Here is a 16,648-nt window from a genome sequence, read left to right as displayed (position 1 = left end):
CGTCGACATCCCCCACCACAGCCACATGACAACACCCCCAACAACTCCACTAGCTTCCTATCAACAAGAGAATAACTTTCCAGCTCCACACATGTGCCTACCAGGCCCTCTATGATGTAGGACCAGAATATCTGAACCACCACCTTTCTTTCCAGACACCCACAAGATAACTTCACTTCGTCCAACTCGCCCTGGCCTCAGTCCCATGAATTTACAAACCAAGAACCGGAGGAAGATCCTTCGCCTACTTCACCACCAAGACCTGGAACACCCTACCCCTCCACCTCAGGCAATCTGCATCATTGACCCATTTCAGGAAGGACCACAAGACCTGGCTCTTTGACTGAACCTCCACAGCAGGCATATCAGCAACCATCCCCCTCTCCCCCAGCACCTTGAGACCCTCACGGGCGAGTAGGCACGTTTTACAAACCCCTGATTGATTGGTTGATTAATGGTTCAGGTACGTGGAGAGCTGTGTAGTTTGGATCCCTGTTAACTGAGCTAGCAAGTGTAACTGCAGTAGGGCTGAAATACAAGATGCACCAGTGGATGCAGGAGGCATAAACATCACCAGCAAAAAGAGCCTTTACACAATGCTTCTTTGTATCCTTTAGGTTCTGGAAACTCCAAATATCTTCTCTCATGCAGAGCTGGAGAAATTCCACCTCAAGTCTAGTGTGAAGTCCCAATGTGAGCGATCATGCTGTATAATTTGTGATTATGTAGGAAATCTACATCGCTTTCTCTCAGTCCTACCATCTACAATTAGATGTTTAGAATATTGGTCTGCTCAAATGAAAACAGACACATACACAATGCAAAATGTGACTCATTCACGGCCAATCAGGTCAGAATCCAAGGATCTTTTTTCCCCCCCTCAAGTTCCTTCCTTTAAAAGGAAGCCTCAGCACCCTCCAAATAAAGGAATACTTCATCTATAAAGCACCGAGATGAGCCCCATCTCGCAGTGCACACCGTTCAAGAAGGCGTTTTCTGCCTCCGTCTTTCCCCTTTGTTTGTGTTTCCCTCTGTTATTCTCAGTCAAAGTATGGTGTGGAAAAATAAGTGCAAGACCCCACGAATTAGTGCCGCTGGCCCCCACCAGCTCAAATGAATCACCGAGTGTTACACACTCAATGGACATGTGCATAGGAGGACTCACCTGTGTGAGGTTGTAGACGTGGTCTTTCAGTTTGAGGCTCTCGTCCTTGGATTCAGTAGCTTTTCTAACCTCTTCACGCTTCCAAGAAAATATACAAAAGATACAATTTTAGTGAGCTGCTTGTGTGTGCACCAATCTAGAAACATATGTTAACTGATGTACTTATGCTTTCATTATTGTGCGTGAATGGTTCAAGTAGGCTTCAAAAACAATTTGTGTCCAATACAGAAAAGAGCAGACTTCTGATATTTCTAAAATTAAGAGGAATTTCAAACCAATCCCTTTACTTTTGTAACCAATGTAATTCGAAAATGTCATAAACTGGCCAGACTTTTTAGATATAGTGAATAACACAGGTTTATTGGCATAGTGGCATGCCACAGAATGCAATGCCTCTGATCACCTGGCAGATTGGTGTAATTAATACCTAACTCAATGGTGCTGACGTTATCTATCTCAGAATGACAAAACCATGAACTGTTTGTTGGGATTCTAACTTGTGCTCTGACTTCTAAGTGAGCTCAGACTCATGCTCTCATAAAAACAATAGTTGCACAATTAAATTAAGAGATATATACTTTGTTTTACAAAATCTTTAATCAGTTACAACCAGGATCTTTGGCGGGTCTTGTCTAGAAAAGCGGTATCAAAGACCGCTTCACAGAGGCGGGCGAATCTTCAATGCCGCTTTCAGTGGCTCTCTGCAATACTAACACTCTGTAACCTCGTTTCCTTCGGGCCAGACTCCTCTTCATGGTTTCTTAGTTCAGTGCATCCACACAGTTGAGCGGTTGTCTTTAAATTTGCTTTGTGCATAAAACCAGGAAGCCTTGCAGGATCACCTGGGATTACCACTAGCAACTCCCTCCATTCCAAATGACTCCATATTAGCTGATGATTATCTTACTCGTCTGTGCACCAGCAATTAAATGTTTGTGCATGCTTCGCAGCATCTCCTTTCAATCAGCATGAGACCTCTGTGCTTATATTAAAATCATTATTTACAATCACCTCTCTGAAACCTTTTGAAAGTCTTCTTGGGCAATCATTCTAGGGCCTGGTCTCAAGTTCCCCCGAATGACTTTTGCTCCACTTGAATCCAGCAACAATTTCAATTTAGGGATAGGATACATGTTGAATCCTCTGCACATGCATACATACAATTGGGGGGGTGAATGTAATTCTTACACATTGTACCACTGTTTCTCTGAAAATTAAACCCTTCTGTGGATTCTAATAATGTGTAATCCATTCAGTGGACATTGGCAGAATCTTGTCAAAGAAGCTCTCCTAAATTACCAATTTATTCGGACTACAAGGACATGCACATTTCGAAGCAGAATGTATTTTTAATTAGCGGAAATAAACAGCTTGATAATTAGTGTTAATTTGCAGTTCATGACAGCAGTACTTTAGATGGCATCAGCTGGCAGCTGAATGTGCCTTTCCTGGAAGATCTTAAGTAAGCGTGTTCTTTCACCTTGCTGAGCCTGTCGATGAGGGACTGCATCTCTGATAGTTCGATCTGGTGTCTCCGCTGCAGGTCAAGGATGGCCACTTCAACTTTCTTGTGCTCCTGAGACATAGGAAAGTAAGGAAAATAAAAGTGTGAATGTTTGGGATGATCACATGCATCATGGCAGGAGCTACCTCCTATGAAATGTATGTTTCATGACTCAGAAGAAAACATGTGAATTTGCAGATGTGGTCACCCGATACCGTCATAAGAGGTTCACAGCAAAGACATCCATTCTCAAAGTACATAAAGGGCAGAAGTGACAAGAGCAGCACAGATAAGGTTTTCTGTTCCTGGGGTGTAAAGGGAGATCCGTATAGAACTAAAGCGAAAGGATGAAAAGGTTGATTTACGGATTTGATTAGGTCAAGATACGAGAAAGGCGACCCGATTGTTTCCGCTGGACAAAAGTATAGGGAGCCTGCTCTATATCAGAAGAGATCAAAATATGTCAAGTGTTGTGAGAGTGAGATTGGAAGACTAAACTGAAGCATTAAAAATGGAGTTTGTATAAGACCAGGAAGAGGCATGAGAAGGGTGGGCTTCATGAGATACGGTGGTCAGGACTGGACAATTGTGCATCAGTAAGTAGAATTTGTTTCTAAGAAATAGTGTCAGCTCGTTTTTAATACTTCTAAATGCATTAATTCAAAACAAAAGTATGCTTAATCGAAATTACGTTGAGTGTTATTGTGAAAAGAAACACTTACATTTCTGCAATAGGCTAAAAATAAGTAACACGAATCAACACATGTTAAACTGAACATTTCAAACAGTGGCATCAAGGAAATACAATCATAGGGATGAACCCTAGCCCTTTAGCACCTAACATTTACATTCAAAACCTTTTCATCTATACCATAAACACTTAACCCTATACCCAAACCGTTAATCCTAAATCCTTAGCACTAAACACTACATGCTATATCACTAATCCCTCATTTCATAGATTTAATTTATATTGCTTATATTCTTAACCATATACCTATACACCACAATCCCTTAACCTCTGTACCATATACCTATACATTAGAACCCTATTCCATACTCCAAATTCTTAACCATATGCCTTTAACCCTGTATTTCAAATCTTTATTCATATACTCTTCACCCTTACACCTGTACCCCACAACTATAGCCCTGTATCAATAAATCCAACCATTAGCCCATATCCTTAACCCTGTACCCTTTACCCAATTCTACTAACCCTTAACCCCTGTATCCCACACTTTTAAACTTCAATCCTGTACCCCAACCTCTTGACACTGGTCCGCAAACCTTTATTATCAAAAGCCTTAGAAACATATCTTTAGTACTCAAACTCTAAACCCCAACTCATACCCTTGACCACTAAACTCTGTGTCTTAACCCTATAGCACCAAGCCTAAATCCAAGACCAGAAATAAATCCTTAAATCTATACTTTTAACATTATGTACATAACCAAATACTTTTTACCCATATACCCTATGCCCCTTACTCCGACCCATCAGTCTCTCACTATGATGCATCAAAACCCTTAACCATATACTTCAACCCATAGCAGTAACCCCTATCCTCACACCCGTAACACCTAGAACATTACCCCAGAGCCCTTTACCCTTTAGCTTCTTCTACACTGGCCTTACTTGTATGTGTTTTGCAAACAAACACTCTGGGAAGTGTAGCTTTTAACACAAATTTATTTTTAGAACTAATATTGGAAAAGTGTTATTTTAAGGAGCGTTATTTTCGAAGATTATAGACAGTCCCGATTGGACTGCGCTAAAGTTAGAAAACAGGGTTTTGCATTGGACTAAACTGAAGCATGAGGACGTGCTCTATATCTAACTAGTCCGAAGCGTTAGAGGGTGGTCCTAGGTAGCTGGTCTGATACATACAATGGTCTGTATCGGATTAGGTTATAGCAGAAGAATGGGCATCTGTAAGTGATTCCATTGGAGCACGATGCCAGGCTGAAGAAAGAGCCAAATTAAAAATAAAATGAGATCTAAGATGTCACGGGCTATACACATTGCACGAAGAGGCGAAAGTTGATTAACCTCAAAGCTCCTGTCCTACTTAGTAACTACTTAACGGCAAATTTACTGCATCCTTAAATTACGTTTGTTTTTAATTTTAGCTTGTTACATATTGCCTGCTACATTAATGGTCTTCAACAATGTGTCAAAACAATATTGCCTGTTCCTTTCCAGCAGAATCGTCTCTAAAGCGTTCCCCCTCTTTGGGGCAGGAGAACCACTGGGCTGACCCTAGAGGAGAAAACAGAACTAAGCCCTGATAAGGTAGACGCGCTGAAAACACTAAATTCCTCTTTAACGCCAGAGCATTCCACTGGGCAGACTTTTCAACTACGTCTCTCTTTCGACTGTATAGTGTAACTCACTCTCTCTTGGTTACCATCCACCACAGTGTGGGGTCCTATTAAGGAGACCACCTAGGGATCATGCAGATTACTGAAGTTAGGTGCCGCTCATATTTAAGAAAATTGCATCCTTGGTGTAAATTATTACAGCCACGTGAGGACGCTGGAGAGCTCAGCCTAAAATAATTTAAACAAAGTTGTTCGAATTCAATAGGTCTCACTTATGCAAGAGCTAATGGCTTTGCCAATGGGATTAAGCCATGTTGTACAGTATCGTGGCTGCTGTTAAGCATGGCTAAAAGTTAGCGTAGAGGAGAGAGGAGTAGAGTGTCATTGAGTAGTGGTGTGGAGTGTTTGGGAGGGAGTAGCGTGCAGTGTAATAAAGTGAAAGGGTGCAGATTGTAGGGGCATAGAGTTAAGCTGAGTGTCCTACAGTGAAGTGGCACTGAGTGGAGTAGAGTGTCGTAGAGTGGAGTGGCAGAGTGGAGTCGAGTGTATTAGAGAGGTGTAGAGTGTTTTAGGGAGGAGTGGCATAGAGTGTCGTAGAGAGGAGTGGAGTAAAATGGTGTGGGGTAGAGGGAGCTGTGTACAGTGGAGTAGAACGTTGTGGAGTAAATTGTCATAAAGTGGATCGGAATGCCAAAGAATGGAGTGTCAGAATGTTGTGGAATAGCTTAGAGTGTCATGCAGTGACACATAGTGTAATGGAGTGGCATAGAGTGGTCTGGAGTAGAGTGGAGTACAATGGAAGGGCATAGAGTGGAGCGGCATAGCGTGGATTTGAGTGTCAGAGTGCAGTGGAGCAGATTACCAGTGTGGAGTAGAGTGCCACAGAGTGGAGTGGCCTAGAGAGGAGTATTGTCGTACATTAGAGTGGAGTGGCACAGAGGGGAGTAACGCAGTGTGGAGTAAATTGCCACATAAAGAGTTGAGTATGGTGGAGCGGAGTGTCATGGCGTAGAGTGGAGTAGAGTGACATAGAATGGAGAGTCAGAGTGCCGTTGGGGGGAGTAGAGTAGAGGGGCATAGAGTAGAAGAGTGTCGAGAGTAGAGGAGTGTTGGGACACAGAGTCAAGGGTGTAGAGTGTTGTGAAGTGTCGTAGAGTGGAGTGGAGTGTAGTAGAGTGGAGTGACAGAGTGGAGTAAATGATGTGGAGTAGCAAAGAGGAAGTAGAGTAGTGGAGTGTAGTGTTGTATAGAAGAGTGTCATAAAGTGGAATTGATTGTTGCAGAGTGGCGTGGCATAGAGTTGAGTATCAGAGTGGAGTGGCATAGAGCGTAGAGATTGCGTTGGTGGACTTGGGCAGAGTGGGGTGGTGTGTCAGAGTAGAGTGGAGTGAAGTTGCACAGAGGGAGTTGCGTAGAGTGGAGTAGAGTGGAGGGGTCATCGAGTTTCAGAGTGGTATAGAGTGGAATGACATTAAATGGAGTGTCACAAAGTGGAGTAGAGTGGTGTAAAGTGATGCACAGTGGAGTGTCGTAGAGTAGAGTGGTGTAGAGTGCTATGTCATACAGTACGCTGGCATAGATTGGAGGGGCACAGATTGGTGGGCATGGAGTGGAGTTTGGAGTGGCATGTTTTGGAATACAGAGAAGTGGTGTAAGTAGAGTGGTGTGTCGTGGAATGGCATAGAGTGGCGAGGTGTAGAGTGGAGTGGCGTGGAATGGCATAGAGTACAGTATTTTAGAGTGAAGTGGAGTAGCATACTTTGGAGTATGCGTGGTGTGGTAGTGCACTGTCATTACAGAAGACACATTTTCAATTGAAATGACCATTTCATATGCAGAGACATACAGTTTTACTGTTAAAAGTATACAGTGCACAAACGATAATGTACAGAAATGTTATCACCTAGTGTATTGATTGGTTTTGGTCGTATTAATAGATTTGTTTCCACCACACTTCAGAATTTGAAACAATGTGCTTGACTTGTGCTTTCCTAATTTTTATATATTCTGAAATATCGCCATAGTTTATTAACAGACATTTACATTTTGTAGTGTGCTATGAAAAAAACCTTTCCTTTCCACAGCAAAATTGTAAAATGTATCCTCTCACTTTGAGCTCAGAGAAATGAAAGTAAAAAACCACGCTCCCTTGGAAGACAAAGCTTGATATTTGACCTGTCTTTGAATGTGAAGCAAATGTGACAAGATAAGAACAAGATGTAAAGGCCTGTTTACAGAACGGGAACACTTGTGGAAGAATACATTAAATAGGCTATGCTCCTTAGGAGGGGTAAACTCAAGCTGGACAGCCTAAAACAAATAAACCCAGCAAACAGAAAGCAAGCAAATGTGAGTTCCAAAACACAAAGCCAGAGGTAAGCAATGGGCGGAATGCATTCACAGACCGCGTCGGACTAAGATAAAAAAAAGTCCAGGCACTAAAACAAAAGTGGCCCTCTTTACGGAACCAGGTAGCTAAAAAAAAGTTGGCCCACATTTACAAATCAGGTCAGTTTTGAGCCGGTAAAGACATGCTGTATGGCTATTTTGCAAGGAATAGGAGACTCCATGCCTTTGTGTTTGATGCAGGCAATGTTTGTGGTGATATTAGGGAAATCAACAGGATAAAACTGTCCCACCAGGCAATAAAAACAGCTCCAAAACTATGAAACAACAGCCCACACACACTTATCTGGTAGACCAGCCCATCGGGCACTGCCTGATTGCTCTATGGACCAGTCCCACCCTATTCCCAGGGAAGCTTTCAGAATGTCCCGAAGATGTTGTTAGCAAACGAGACAGCTGTGCTGTCTGGTAGGCTTTGACTTAAACGAGAGAAAGTCTGTAAGCCAATTTTGAGGTGTATCCTTGTAGTGCACCACTCTCCAATGTTTCAAAAATATGCATACAAACCAAATAGCTAGGCTAGCACCCCCGTGCAAACAGGTTTGAAAAATGTGAGGCAAGGTTTAATCATGCAGATTCAGTTATGTGGTGCATGGACATTGTTGAGAGCCTGTACAGAGCCTGGTAGGCCCAACTCCTACTGGTCCCACCGGTAGAAGTACTACATCACGAGTGAGACGAAGTGCACAATTGCAGGTTTCTATTGGGGACAGGATGGTGGAAAGCTTCCGCCCAGGTGCGACGACTGGCTGAAAGACAGAATTTCCAAAAGTTGAATAGGTGGACACTTGGTCCTATTGAGCCCCTGGCAAATGGTGCCTTGGTGAGACAGGCCTTTTCATTTATACAGGACTGCCTCAGACCTGGAAGTATCCAAGTTGGGAAAGGAACAATAAATGAGTTGGATGGCAGGGCCATCTAGTAAGGCTACGGATTATGGATGTGGGTTAGTGTATCCAACATAGCTCCAGACAAGTTCCTAGGTGTAATCCTCCTCAATTTCTCCACATCAAAAGTTCCTTGAACCAAGGAAAACACTGCACTCCAGCAAGGTATATTCTTTCAAGGATTTATTGTGTGCAAATAAACACCATAGACCACCACCAATGCCTTTCAACTGAATCTCAATCTGCCTCACAGTATGCGAGTCCTTCATCACTTTCCTATTTTTAAAGACTCCCATACATGCCAATTGGGAGGCATTATGGGTTACGTAGTTCCAAATAATTGTTACCAATTTTCAAAATAAAAAGAGTGATTATTTACATGTGTTAAGCTGTTTTGATTTCAAGTCAAAATTAATATCAAATTGATTCCATCTCAATTTAGCATTGTTATATTTTATACAATATTTCAAACTTTATCGAAAATGTATGAAATCAATTCTTTAGTGGCGATCTATGTTAGTACTTCATAGGCAATTGTATTGTCACAGTCTTTAGTGTCAATTGCATTATGATCTGTTCACTAGATTCTCTTCAGTTCACGAGTTTATACAGAGCTCAGTGCTCTTTTTCATTATTTTTGTCGTTAATATTAGACCATCCATTATTTACAATATTAACCTATGTACATTTCCTCTTTTTCTTGCTAAGTGAATCTTTTTTATTTGTCTCACGTTATTTGATATTTGTCAAAAAATTGTATAAAGCTCAAATCTTCTATACCTTTTTATCTTGGAATCCTCATTATTTACAGTATTTGTATGTTTAGTGTCCCCATTCCGGTAATCTACAAATGACTGTGCAATTCCTCGTCCCCATTGATCCCAAATGGGGTCTTTGTCTTGAACCTTATAATCATACGTGATTCCAGTCTACGTAATTTAAGAGTTTTGTTGTCTCCTCTCTCATTCTTAGGTACAGTTGCCAAACCAAAGTATTTTATTTCCCTCCTGTTTTTTTCATCATGAGTTTTCAGATGTTTCACGATTGCATAGTTTGTATCTTCATTTTGAATGCCACGCAAGTGTTCCAGTATTCTCTTTATTAGAGGGCAAATGTTACTGCCAATGTACCAAAGCCCGCAGTTTCATACAATTACATAGACCACATATGTTGATTCACACGTTATTCTTTCTGTAATCTTGAATGTTCTTCCCATGTGATCTTGAACTTCTTTCATATGTGACCCACTCTTGCATGCTTTGCATTTGTTGCAATATACAAATCCAGTTTGTTGATTTGCTAACCAATTCGGTTTTTCTAATTTTGATGACATCAAATGGCTATTCACCAATTTGTCTTATATATATACACCCACAACCACACACATATATATATACATATCTACACACATATATATATATATATATACACATATATATATATATATATATATATATATATATTCAAATAGGATATCCATTCATTTCCAAGGAAATCATCCGGCACTTTAACACGGGTATCTTTGATTCAGGCTTTTTTATTTATAAATTACATTCATCATATATATATATATATATATATATATATATATATATATATATATATATATATATATATATATATATATATATATATATATATATATATATATATCCTACTGGCGGTCGCCAGTAGGTATATATAGTTAGGTTTTTTTCTCTATGGGACTTTTAAAAATTCTATGTCTAATAACTTTGGCGTTTGTGGACGGAATTGGCTGAAATTTCCAGGAAAATGGCACATTTTGTTTCTGAGCAGCCCCCGAAAATTTGGGGGGGTTTTGTCAAGGGGGGGCCGAGAAAAAAGGGGGGTCCCAAAACGCGTTTTCCCATTCATTTTTCCATAGGGCGTTTGGCCTCACTTTTAGCTCGAACGGCTGAATGGATTTGCACGAAACTTGGCAAAATTGTAGGGACTGTTAGCCCGATGTGCCTTTGCTGGGTCTCAATATATGTGATCCAGTGGATTTTGAGAAATTAACGTTTTAAAAAACAGATATATCTGTGACAGCGTCCCGGGTAGCACTCCGGTTCGCGAACTTTTCGCGTAACGGAACTTTGCGAAGCGAAGCTGATTGGCTCTCCGGTGTCTGTCAACATTCTAAACAGTCCGGAACGGCCGCCATCTTGTCTCTCGGTAGGATCGAGAGACAAGAGGAGGAGAAAAACGAAGGGGGAATTTAATGAAAGGGGGCAAGGTAGACCCTTCTTGACCCCCTAGGAATGATGTTGGGGTTATTAAAGGGTTCCGTGGGGCAAATAAAAAAAATTTGATTTTTTGCGGTAGAAGCGCTTTTCGGTTCGCGAACCGGGTAGCGAACCGGGTCGCGAAAAGGGAATTCGCCATTTTGTGTTTCGTTTTAATTAAATTACAAGATGGAGGAAAAACAATGTGAGAAATGGGTATAAGGGGGTACGGGAGACGTATCCTGACCCCCTATGTTTTCTGAGGGTGGCTGAGGATGCTCATATATGTTGATACATGTCTTCCAGCGGCTGCGCGTGAGCGTTTTTTTTTTTTTTTTGCTGCGTGACGTCTGTTAACGTTCGATTCGAAGGAAATCAGGGTTCGATTAGAAGGAAATCAGGAAGTGTTGACCGCCATTTTGTCACTGCGAGTAAATATATTGTTAAAAATAATTGTTATAAATTAATCCGTATTGATAAACATTGTCTGCGCCATCTTGCCTTTTTTCCAATGCCACATTTTTGTCGTGCACGGCAGCCATTTTAGATGCCTTGACCAGACCCACTCTCTGCACGCCGCCGATCCTCAGCATGGCTCCCCACCCTCGCAAGCATCTCCCCCACGCACTGGTCACCCCCGCTCTCTTTCTCATGCATGGGCCATAAACCTCCCCCCATCTGCGCTGCTCTTCCCTGAGAATCACACCCTGTGCCCGCCCGACACCTCCCTTTCACCCTATTCACTACCGCACCCTCTGACACTCCTCTTCCTTTGTGTCTGATTGTCCAGGCCGGTCCCAGGCTATCACCTAGCCCTGTGGATGTAGTTTATGGCCCCAACTGTAAAGAATCACCCCTCTTCAAAGGAGTTACAGTAGATCAAGGCCCCCACCCCATGAGATCCGTCACACCACATGCGTTCCTACTATCTGATAACGATCCTGTATTGTGATTGGGGAGGGGATTCACTGTGAGGGTGTGTGGGACCGAGCCTGAAGCGGAAGATTCCAGGGATGCCTTTTTGTACATCAAAGTCTTCACAATTATGTGTCACATTAAAAATATATAGCACTCCAACAAAGTAGTAGGATTATAACACTTTAATAACTTATAAATATATACAACAATTGGCTGCTGTGAGGTGGCGTCAGTAGCGGTCCGTTGTGCGAATAGGCCGAAGGCAGCACAACGCGCTGAGATCCGGACGGCACGCAGGTGATGTCCAGTAAGTTGACGCACTGGTCTTGGCATCCTACAATGCTGCGCCGAAAAACGGCGTGGGGCGACCCGGGGGGGGGGGGGGGGGGTGGGGGGTGGGAGGCGGCGCGAACGGGCCTCCCCAGGTGGAGGCTCCTCTGCTGCAGTGGGGCGCCCCTTTAGAGTTTCAGTCTCTATTCAGCTGTTTACCGCCCGCTTTTGCTGCACTGTGCCTCATCCGCCATTCAGCTGTTTACCGCCCGCTCTTGCGGCTACAGCGTCTCTCCCACCATCCAATTGAATTGCGCCCACTCTTGCGGTGCAGCGATAGGCGGCTGCCACAGGACTCTTACAATGGCGGCCGGCTCTTCGGATTTGGGCCTGGTCCACTAAAATGGCCCTGGGACACATTTGAACTCTGACATTTGCCTGCTAGGGCTTGGGCCCCATTCTCGAAAGCGTCCCCTCAGCCTTGAAGATTCTACAAAAGTCATCGGGGCCCCGACTCCCGCAGGCTTCCGGTGGGAGCAGTGATGTCACTGATCATGTCATGAATGATGTAATATGTGACATGATCAGCAGTGGATTGCGGGTGCGCGATATATAGTTAGTGCAACTAACTATATATGAAATTTCAATGGTTTTGTGTGAGGAAAATAAGGTTTTGTAAATGCTAATTCCTAACTATATATGGTCTATAACCCATGGTTTTTTCAGTGAATTTTCAAGGTTTTGTAAATGCTAATTCCTAACTATATATGGTCTATAACCTATGGTTTTTTCAGTGAATATATATATATATATATATATATATATATATATATATATATATATATATATATATATATATTATATATCAGTGATGTCATCAGTGATGTCACTGACCATGTCATGAATGATGTAATATATCATCAGCAGTGGATTGCGGGTGCGCGAAATATAGTTAGTACAACTAACTATAAAGGAGCAATTTCAATGGTTTTTTAAATGCGAATTCCTAACTATATAAGGCCTGAAACCTATGGTTTTTTAAGTGAATATATATATGTGTGTATATATATATATATATATATATATATATATATATATATATATATATATATATATATATATATATATATATATATATATGTGTGTGTATATATATATATATATATATATACATATATATATATATACACACATATATTTAGAATGTTCGGAATTTCCTATGGTAACTAGGTCCTAACTATATATACCTACTGGCGACCGCCAGTAGGTAATGTATACATATATATATATCACTCAGTTTTGCAGGCAATCTTGTGGATTTGTTGCGGCATGCCTGAAGCCGCGAAGAGGGGCCCAGTGGCTGTTCACAGCCTTCCTACGGAGACGCCATACTGCGTGTTTGTAAAGGAACGAGGATGCCTGTTCCGTGCAGAATGAATGCAACTACGTGATGGTTTACTTGGCTGCACCACCCACATGGGAACATTTTAATGAAAAATCAGGACAGTCACGACGGCGCACTTGCGAGACTTGAACCACAAGTACCATCAGACCACAGGGGTGGCCGCGCTCATGGGCGTGACTTGAAGAAAGTGAGTGGTATTCAAATTAATCACCGTGCAACCCTGAGCTTTGTCTAATTCCTCTGAAGAAGTGCTTAAATGCAGGAAACGCGTCAGGCAGGACATTATTTTGCTGCCAGTCCAGGTGTCCACATGCTGCTGCCTGCACTGAATAAACGTGGCTGAAACTCCAATCTTCATGTGAGGCTACCTTCTATTTTGCAGGCAATCTTGTGGATATATATATATATATATATATATATATATATATATATATATATATATATATATATATATATATATATATACACATATATACACATGCACACACTTGAAAACTCATCTTTAATATAGATAATATTAAAAATGTTCTTTGGCTTGTCATTGTAATAGAAAGTTTATGAGATTGAACTTTCTTTGATGTCATCAAAAGTGAAATGAATATTACTTGTGAATAGAGCAGTAGTTAGGTTACGTGCCACCACCAGCAACTGGAAGGAATAGGGGCCTATACACAATAGTTATTTAAGGCTGACTGCACTCACAAGAAGACCGAGATGCCGTCCACGCGCAGCAGCCATCTTTAAGTAACATACAGTGCCATGCACTAGCAGCTCATATTTTGCAACCCTCTTCCTAGTACCCAGGGAGGCCAAGCTGCATTCAGGGTGTGGTGATTTTTAGCATGTAATTGTTGTGTACTTAAGCTCTATATTTATTATTCACTCTGTGATATGTGTTTCAATGATTGTTAAGCATTTTTAGAATTCCACGCAGTATTAATCGGGACAAATTGGACAATATCGAAACCTATGACAAAAGAAGCACCTGCTACTTATATATTATTTAATTGCATTTGCATCCGTTAATTAAAATCATTGCAATTAATACAACCTTTGTAGGAACCATTTCAGACATTATTGAAAAAATAAAATATAGAAATGAGTGCATAATTAAATTTAAAATAGATGTAAGCAGATCGGTAAAATTTTAGAACTAATACAGACTGTACGAAGTTATTCATTTTGACTGTTGCTCAGACATTGATCATCTTTTCTCAATACGTGTTTAAAACCTAGTGAGAGATGTAACACATTGACAGTTTAGCACATAATCCTCCGGGTTTAGACAGGTAATAATTGACTGCCTGCATGTTCATCTGCCTCTGGAGTAAAGGAGCGTTTTCAATAGCTCTCGTCTTGCGTTTTTTAATTGTGGACAGATACAAACCAAATAGATTAGACCCTCTTTTGGTGCCTCAGATGGCCAACAAGCAGTTCCATCATTTATAAGCGAGGGCGGTTCCTCCACTGGTGAGAGAAATAATGCTAACCTTAGGTACAGAAATTTGTGTTGTGTAAAAACTGAATAGGTGTATCTAAAACAAGGTGCAGGTTTAAAAAAATGATTGATCAACATCGAGGCATGAGATCGCTTAGCCAATGGCAACTTGTCCTCTAGAAAATACTTTTTCCTCTTGCACTTATTTAATATTTCTATAAAAGCTGCATATGGTAATGAGAAGTCCCATAAGGCTTGTGATTGCATAGTGGCTATAGATTTTTCCAAATTTATTTGAAAGGCGTTAGCGGCTGGCTTGTAATTATTGACTACAGTATTTGATTAATAGAATGTTCATTAGAACGCTGGAGTCTATAGCAATTCTTGATAAAAGCCCACTGTCTGGCAATAGTTTGCACTGTTAGGCCAAGGTCCAAATGGAACTGCGAAGGTGATGAGGTTCTTGGGATTTTGAAAACGTGTCTATACATTTTAATTATTATTCCTTCAAGCTAGGCAGCGTCTCGACCTCGCTGAGCCTTGCCGCCGTAGGGTAGGGCTGGAAAAAGTTTTGGAGCCATAGCTGTCCGCATTGACGAGAGTGTAGGCCCGTTTAAGTTCTTATAAGAGGTAAGGAAAGCAGCTGTCACTGTGTTTCCCTTTCTTATAGGTTATTGTTTTTGCGATGAAACGTTCTTTATTATCGATCAAGACCCCCAAATTTTTATAGACATCAATGTGCTTAAGAGGCAGCCCATTTAGAGGCTAATTTTGGGAACAAATGTTATGAGTCAAAATTGCCATAACTTTGGTATTTTTTCTCTTAATTTCCTATGTCTTTTCACAGGCCCATGGAAAAAGCGCATCCAGAATGCGCTGAAGTCCAACCTTGGTTAGACTGCGAAGGAACACATCATCTGCATACATTAGGTGACTGAGTCGCAGTGGACCCTGGCGAGGGGAAGACAATTTACCTGATCAAGAGACCTTGTTAGGTCTGCTAGAAAAAGGTAAAAGAGAAATGGTGCTAGGACACAACTCTGTTTGAGGCTTGGATACCTCCATATTTTCCTTGAGACAGGAGTTCCATTGCCTATTTTTATTCCAATCCAAGTGTTGGTGTACAGTTCTTTCCCTCTCAAAAGGGATTGAGCAATGTCTTCTTTGGCGAGCTTGGGCCATAATTCCCATGATCAACCCGATCTAAAATAGACTTAAATTTAGATGAAGGGGTTACTTTTTCTTTTTTTTTTTTTAAAGTGTGTCAATTATGAGTGCCAATGCCAAAATATTTGTCCTCAATTCCCTCATAAATCCTGTTTGATTTAGTGGGATGATGTTATTTGTGCGAGAGTAGGAGGTTAGTTCAGCCTGTAAAGCGGACTCAAAGTACTTTGCCTACACATCCAATAAGGCTATTAGACAATAGTTTTCCTGTTTGGACCTACCGCCACCTTAAAAATTGGGTTTAATATAGAACTGTGCCAACTGTCTGGGATTGTACCCGAGATGGAAACATGGTTAAAAAGAATGGTGAACTTGTTAGTCCAACATTGGGGATTTTCTTTGTAAAAGGCCTGTGGATTGACATATGGCCCAGGTGCACCGTCACGCCTGACTAATCTGATCATTATTGAGGGTTCAAGTTTGTGTAAATTGATTTCGTCTGTAGCCCCTGGAGTCGTGAGAACAATACAATGCAATAGGTTCTGCTGTGGTTGTTCTTAGATTAGGTTTTGGACTAGGTAGTACCATTATATAGAACTATTTTCGGGGGGTACCTTCAATAATGGGCGACTTATGTATTGTGGGTGTGTCACTCTCTAGACTTGGAAACAGCTGTCAGGTGAGAAAAGTGAAGACTTGCTTGAAGGGGATGGACTGCTTAATGTATGGGCAGCCATAGCATGACTAAAAGTAACCAGTCTTACAGCCAACCACCTTTTTCTAAAACACTTCAAAAGTAAACCCTACACTTTCTGGAGTTGAAGATCAAATGTATAGATGTATCCTGCATCACAGTTTATATTTTTTAAATTATTTACGAATAAAAATATACTCATTTACGAGTACTGTGGCAATGTCAAGTGTGAGATTGGCGCTAA

At 41.2% G+C, this 16,648-nt stretch overlaps 1 protein-coding gene across 1 annotated transcript in view; it reads right to left on the bottom strand.

Moving 5' to 3' along the window:
- Positions 1–16,648, bottom strand: part of LOC147663306 (ras and EF-hand domain-containing protein-like) — a 244,011-nt gene that overhangs the window by 96,536 nt on the left and 130,827 nt on the right. Inside the window, exons 4-5 of the mRNA XM_086950540.1 lie at positions 2,646–2,741; positions 1,166–1,243 (exon numbers count right to left, since the gene is read on the bottom strand). Of these exons, the coding sequence (XP_086806666.1) occupies positions 1,166–1,243; positions 2,646–2,741 (174 nt within the window). The remainder of the gene's footprint in view (positions 1–1,165; positions 1,244–2,645; positions 2,742–16,648) is intronic.

The sequence above is a fragment of the Lissotriton vulgaris genome, unplaced genomic scaffold, assembly GCF_964263255.1.
Source record: "Lissotriton vulgaris unplaced genomic scaffold, aLisVul1.2 SCAFFOLD_1097, whole genome shotgun sequence".
NCBI lineage: Eukaryota > Metazoa > Chordata > Amphibia > Caudata > Salamandridae > Lissotriton > Lissotriton vulgaris.
The sequence above is the reverse complement of the archived record's forward strand: the minus strand, read 5'-3'. Positions and strand labels throughout refer to the sequence as shown.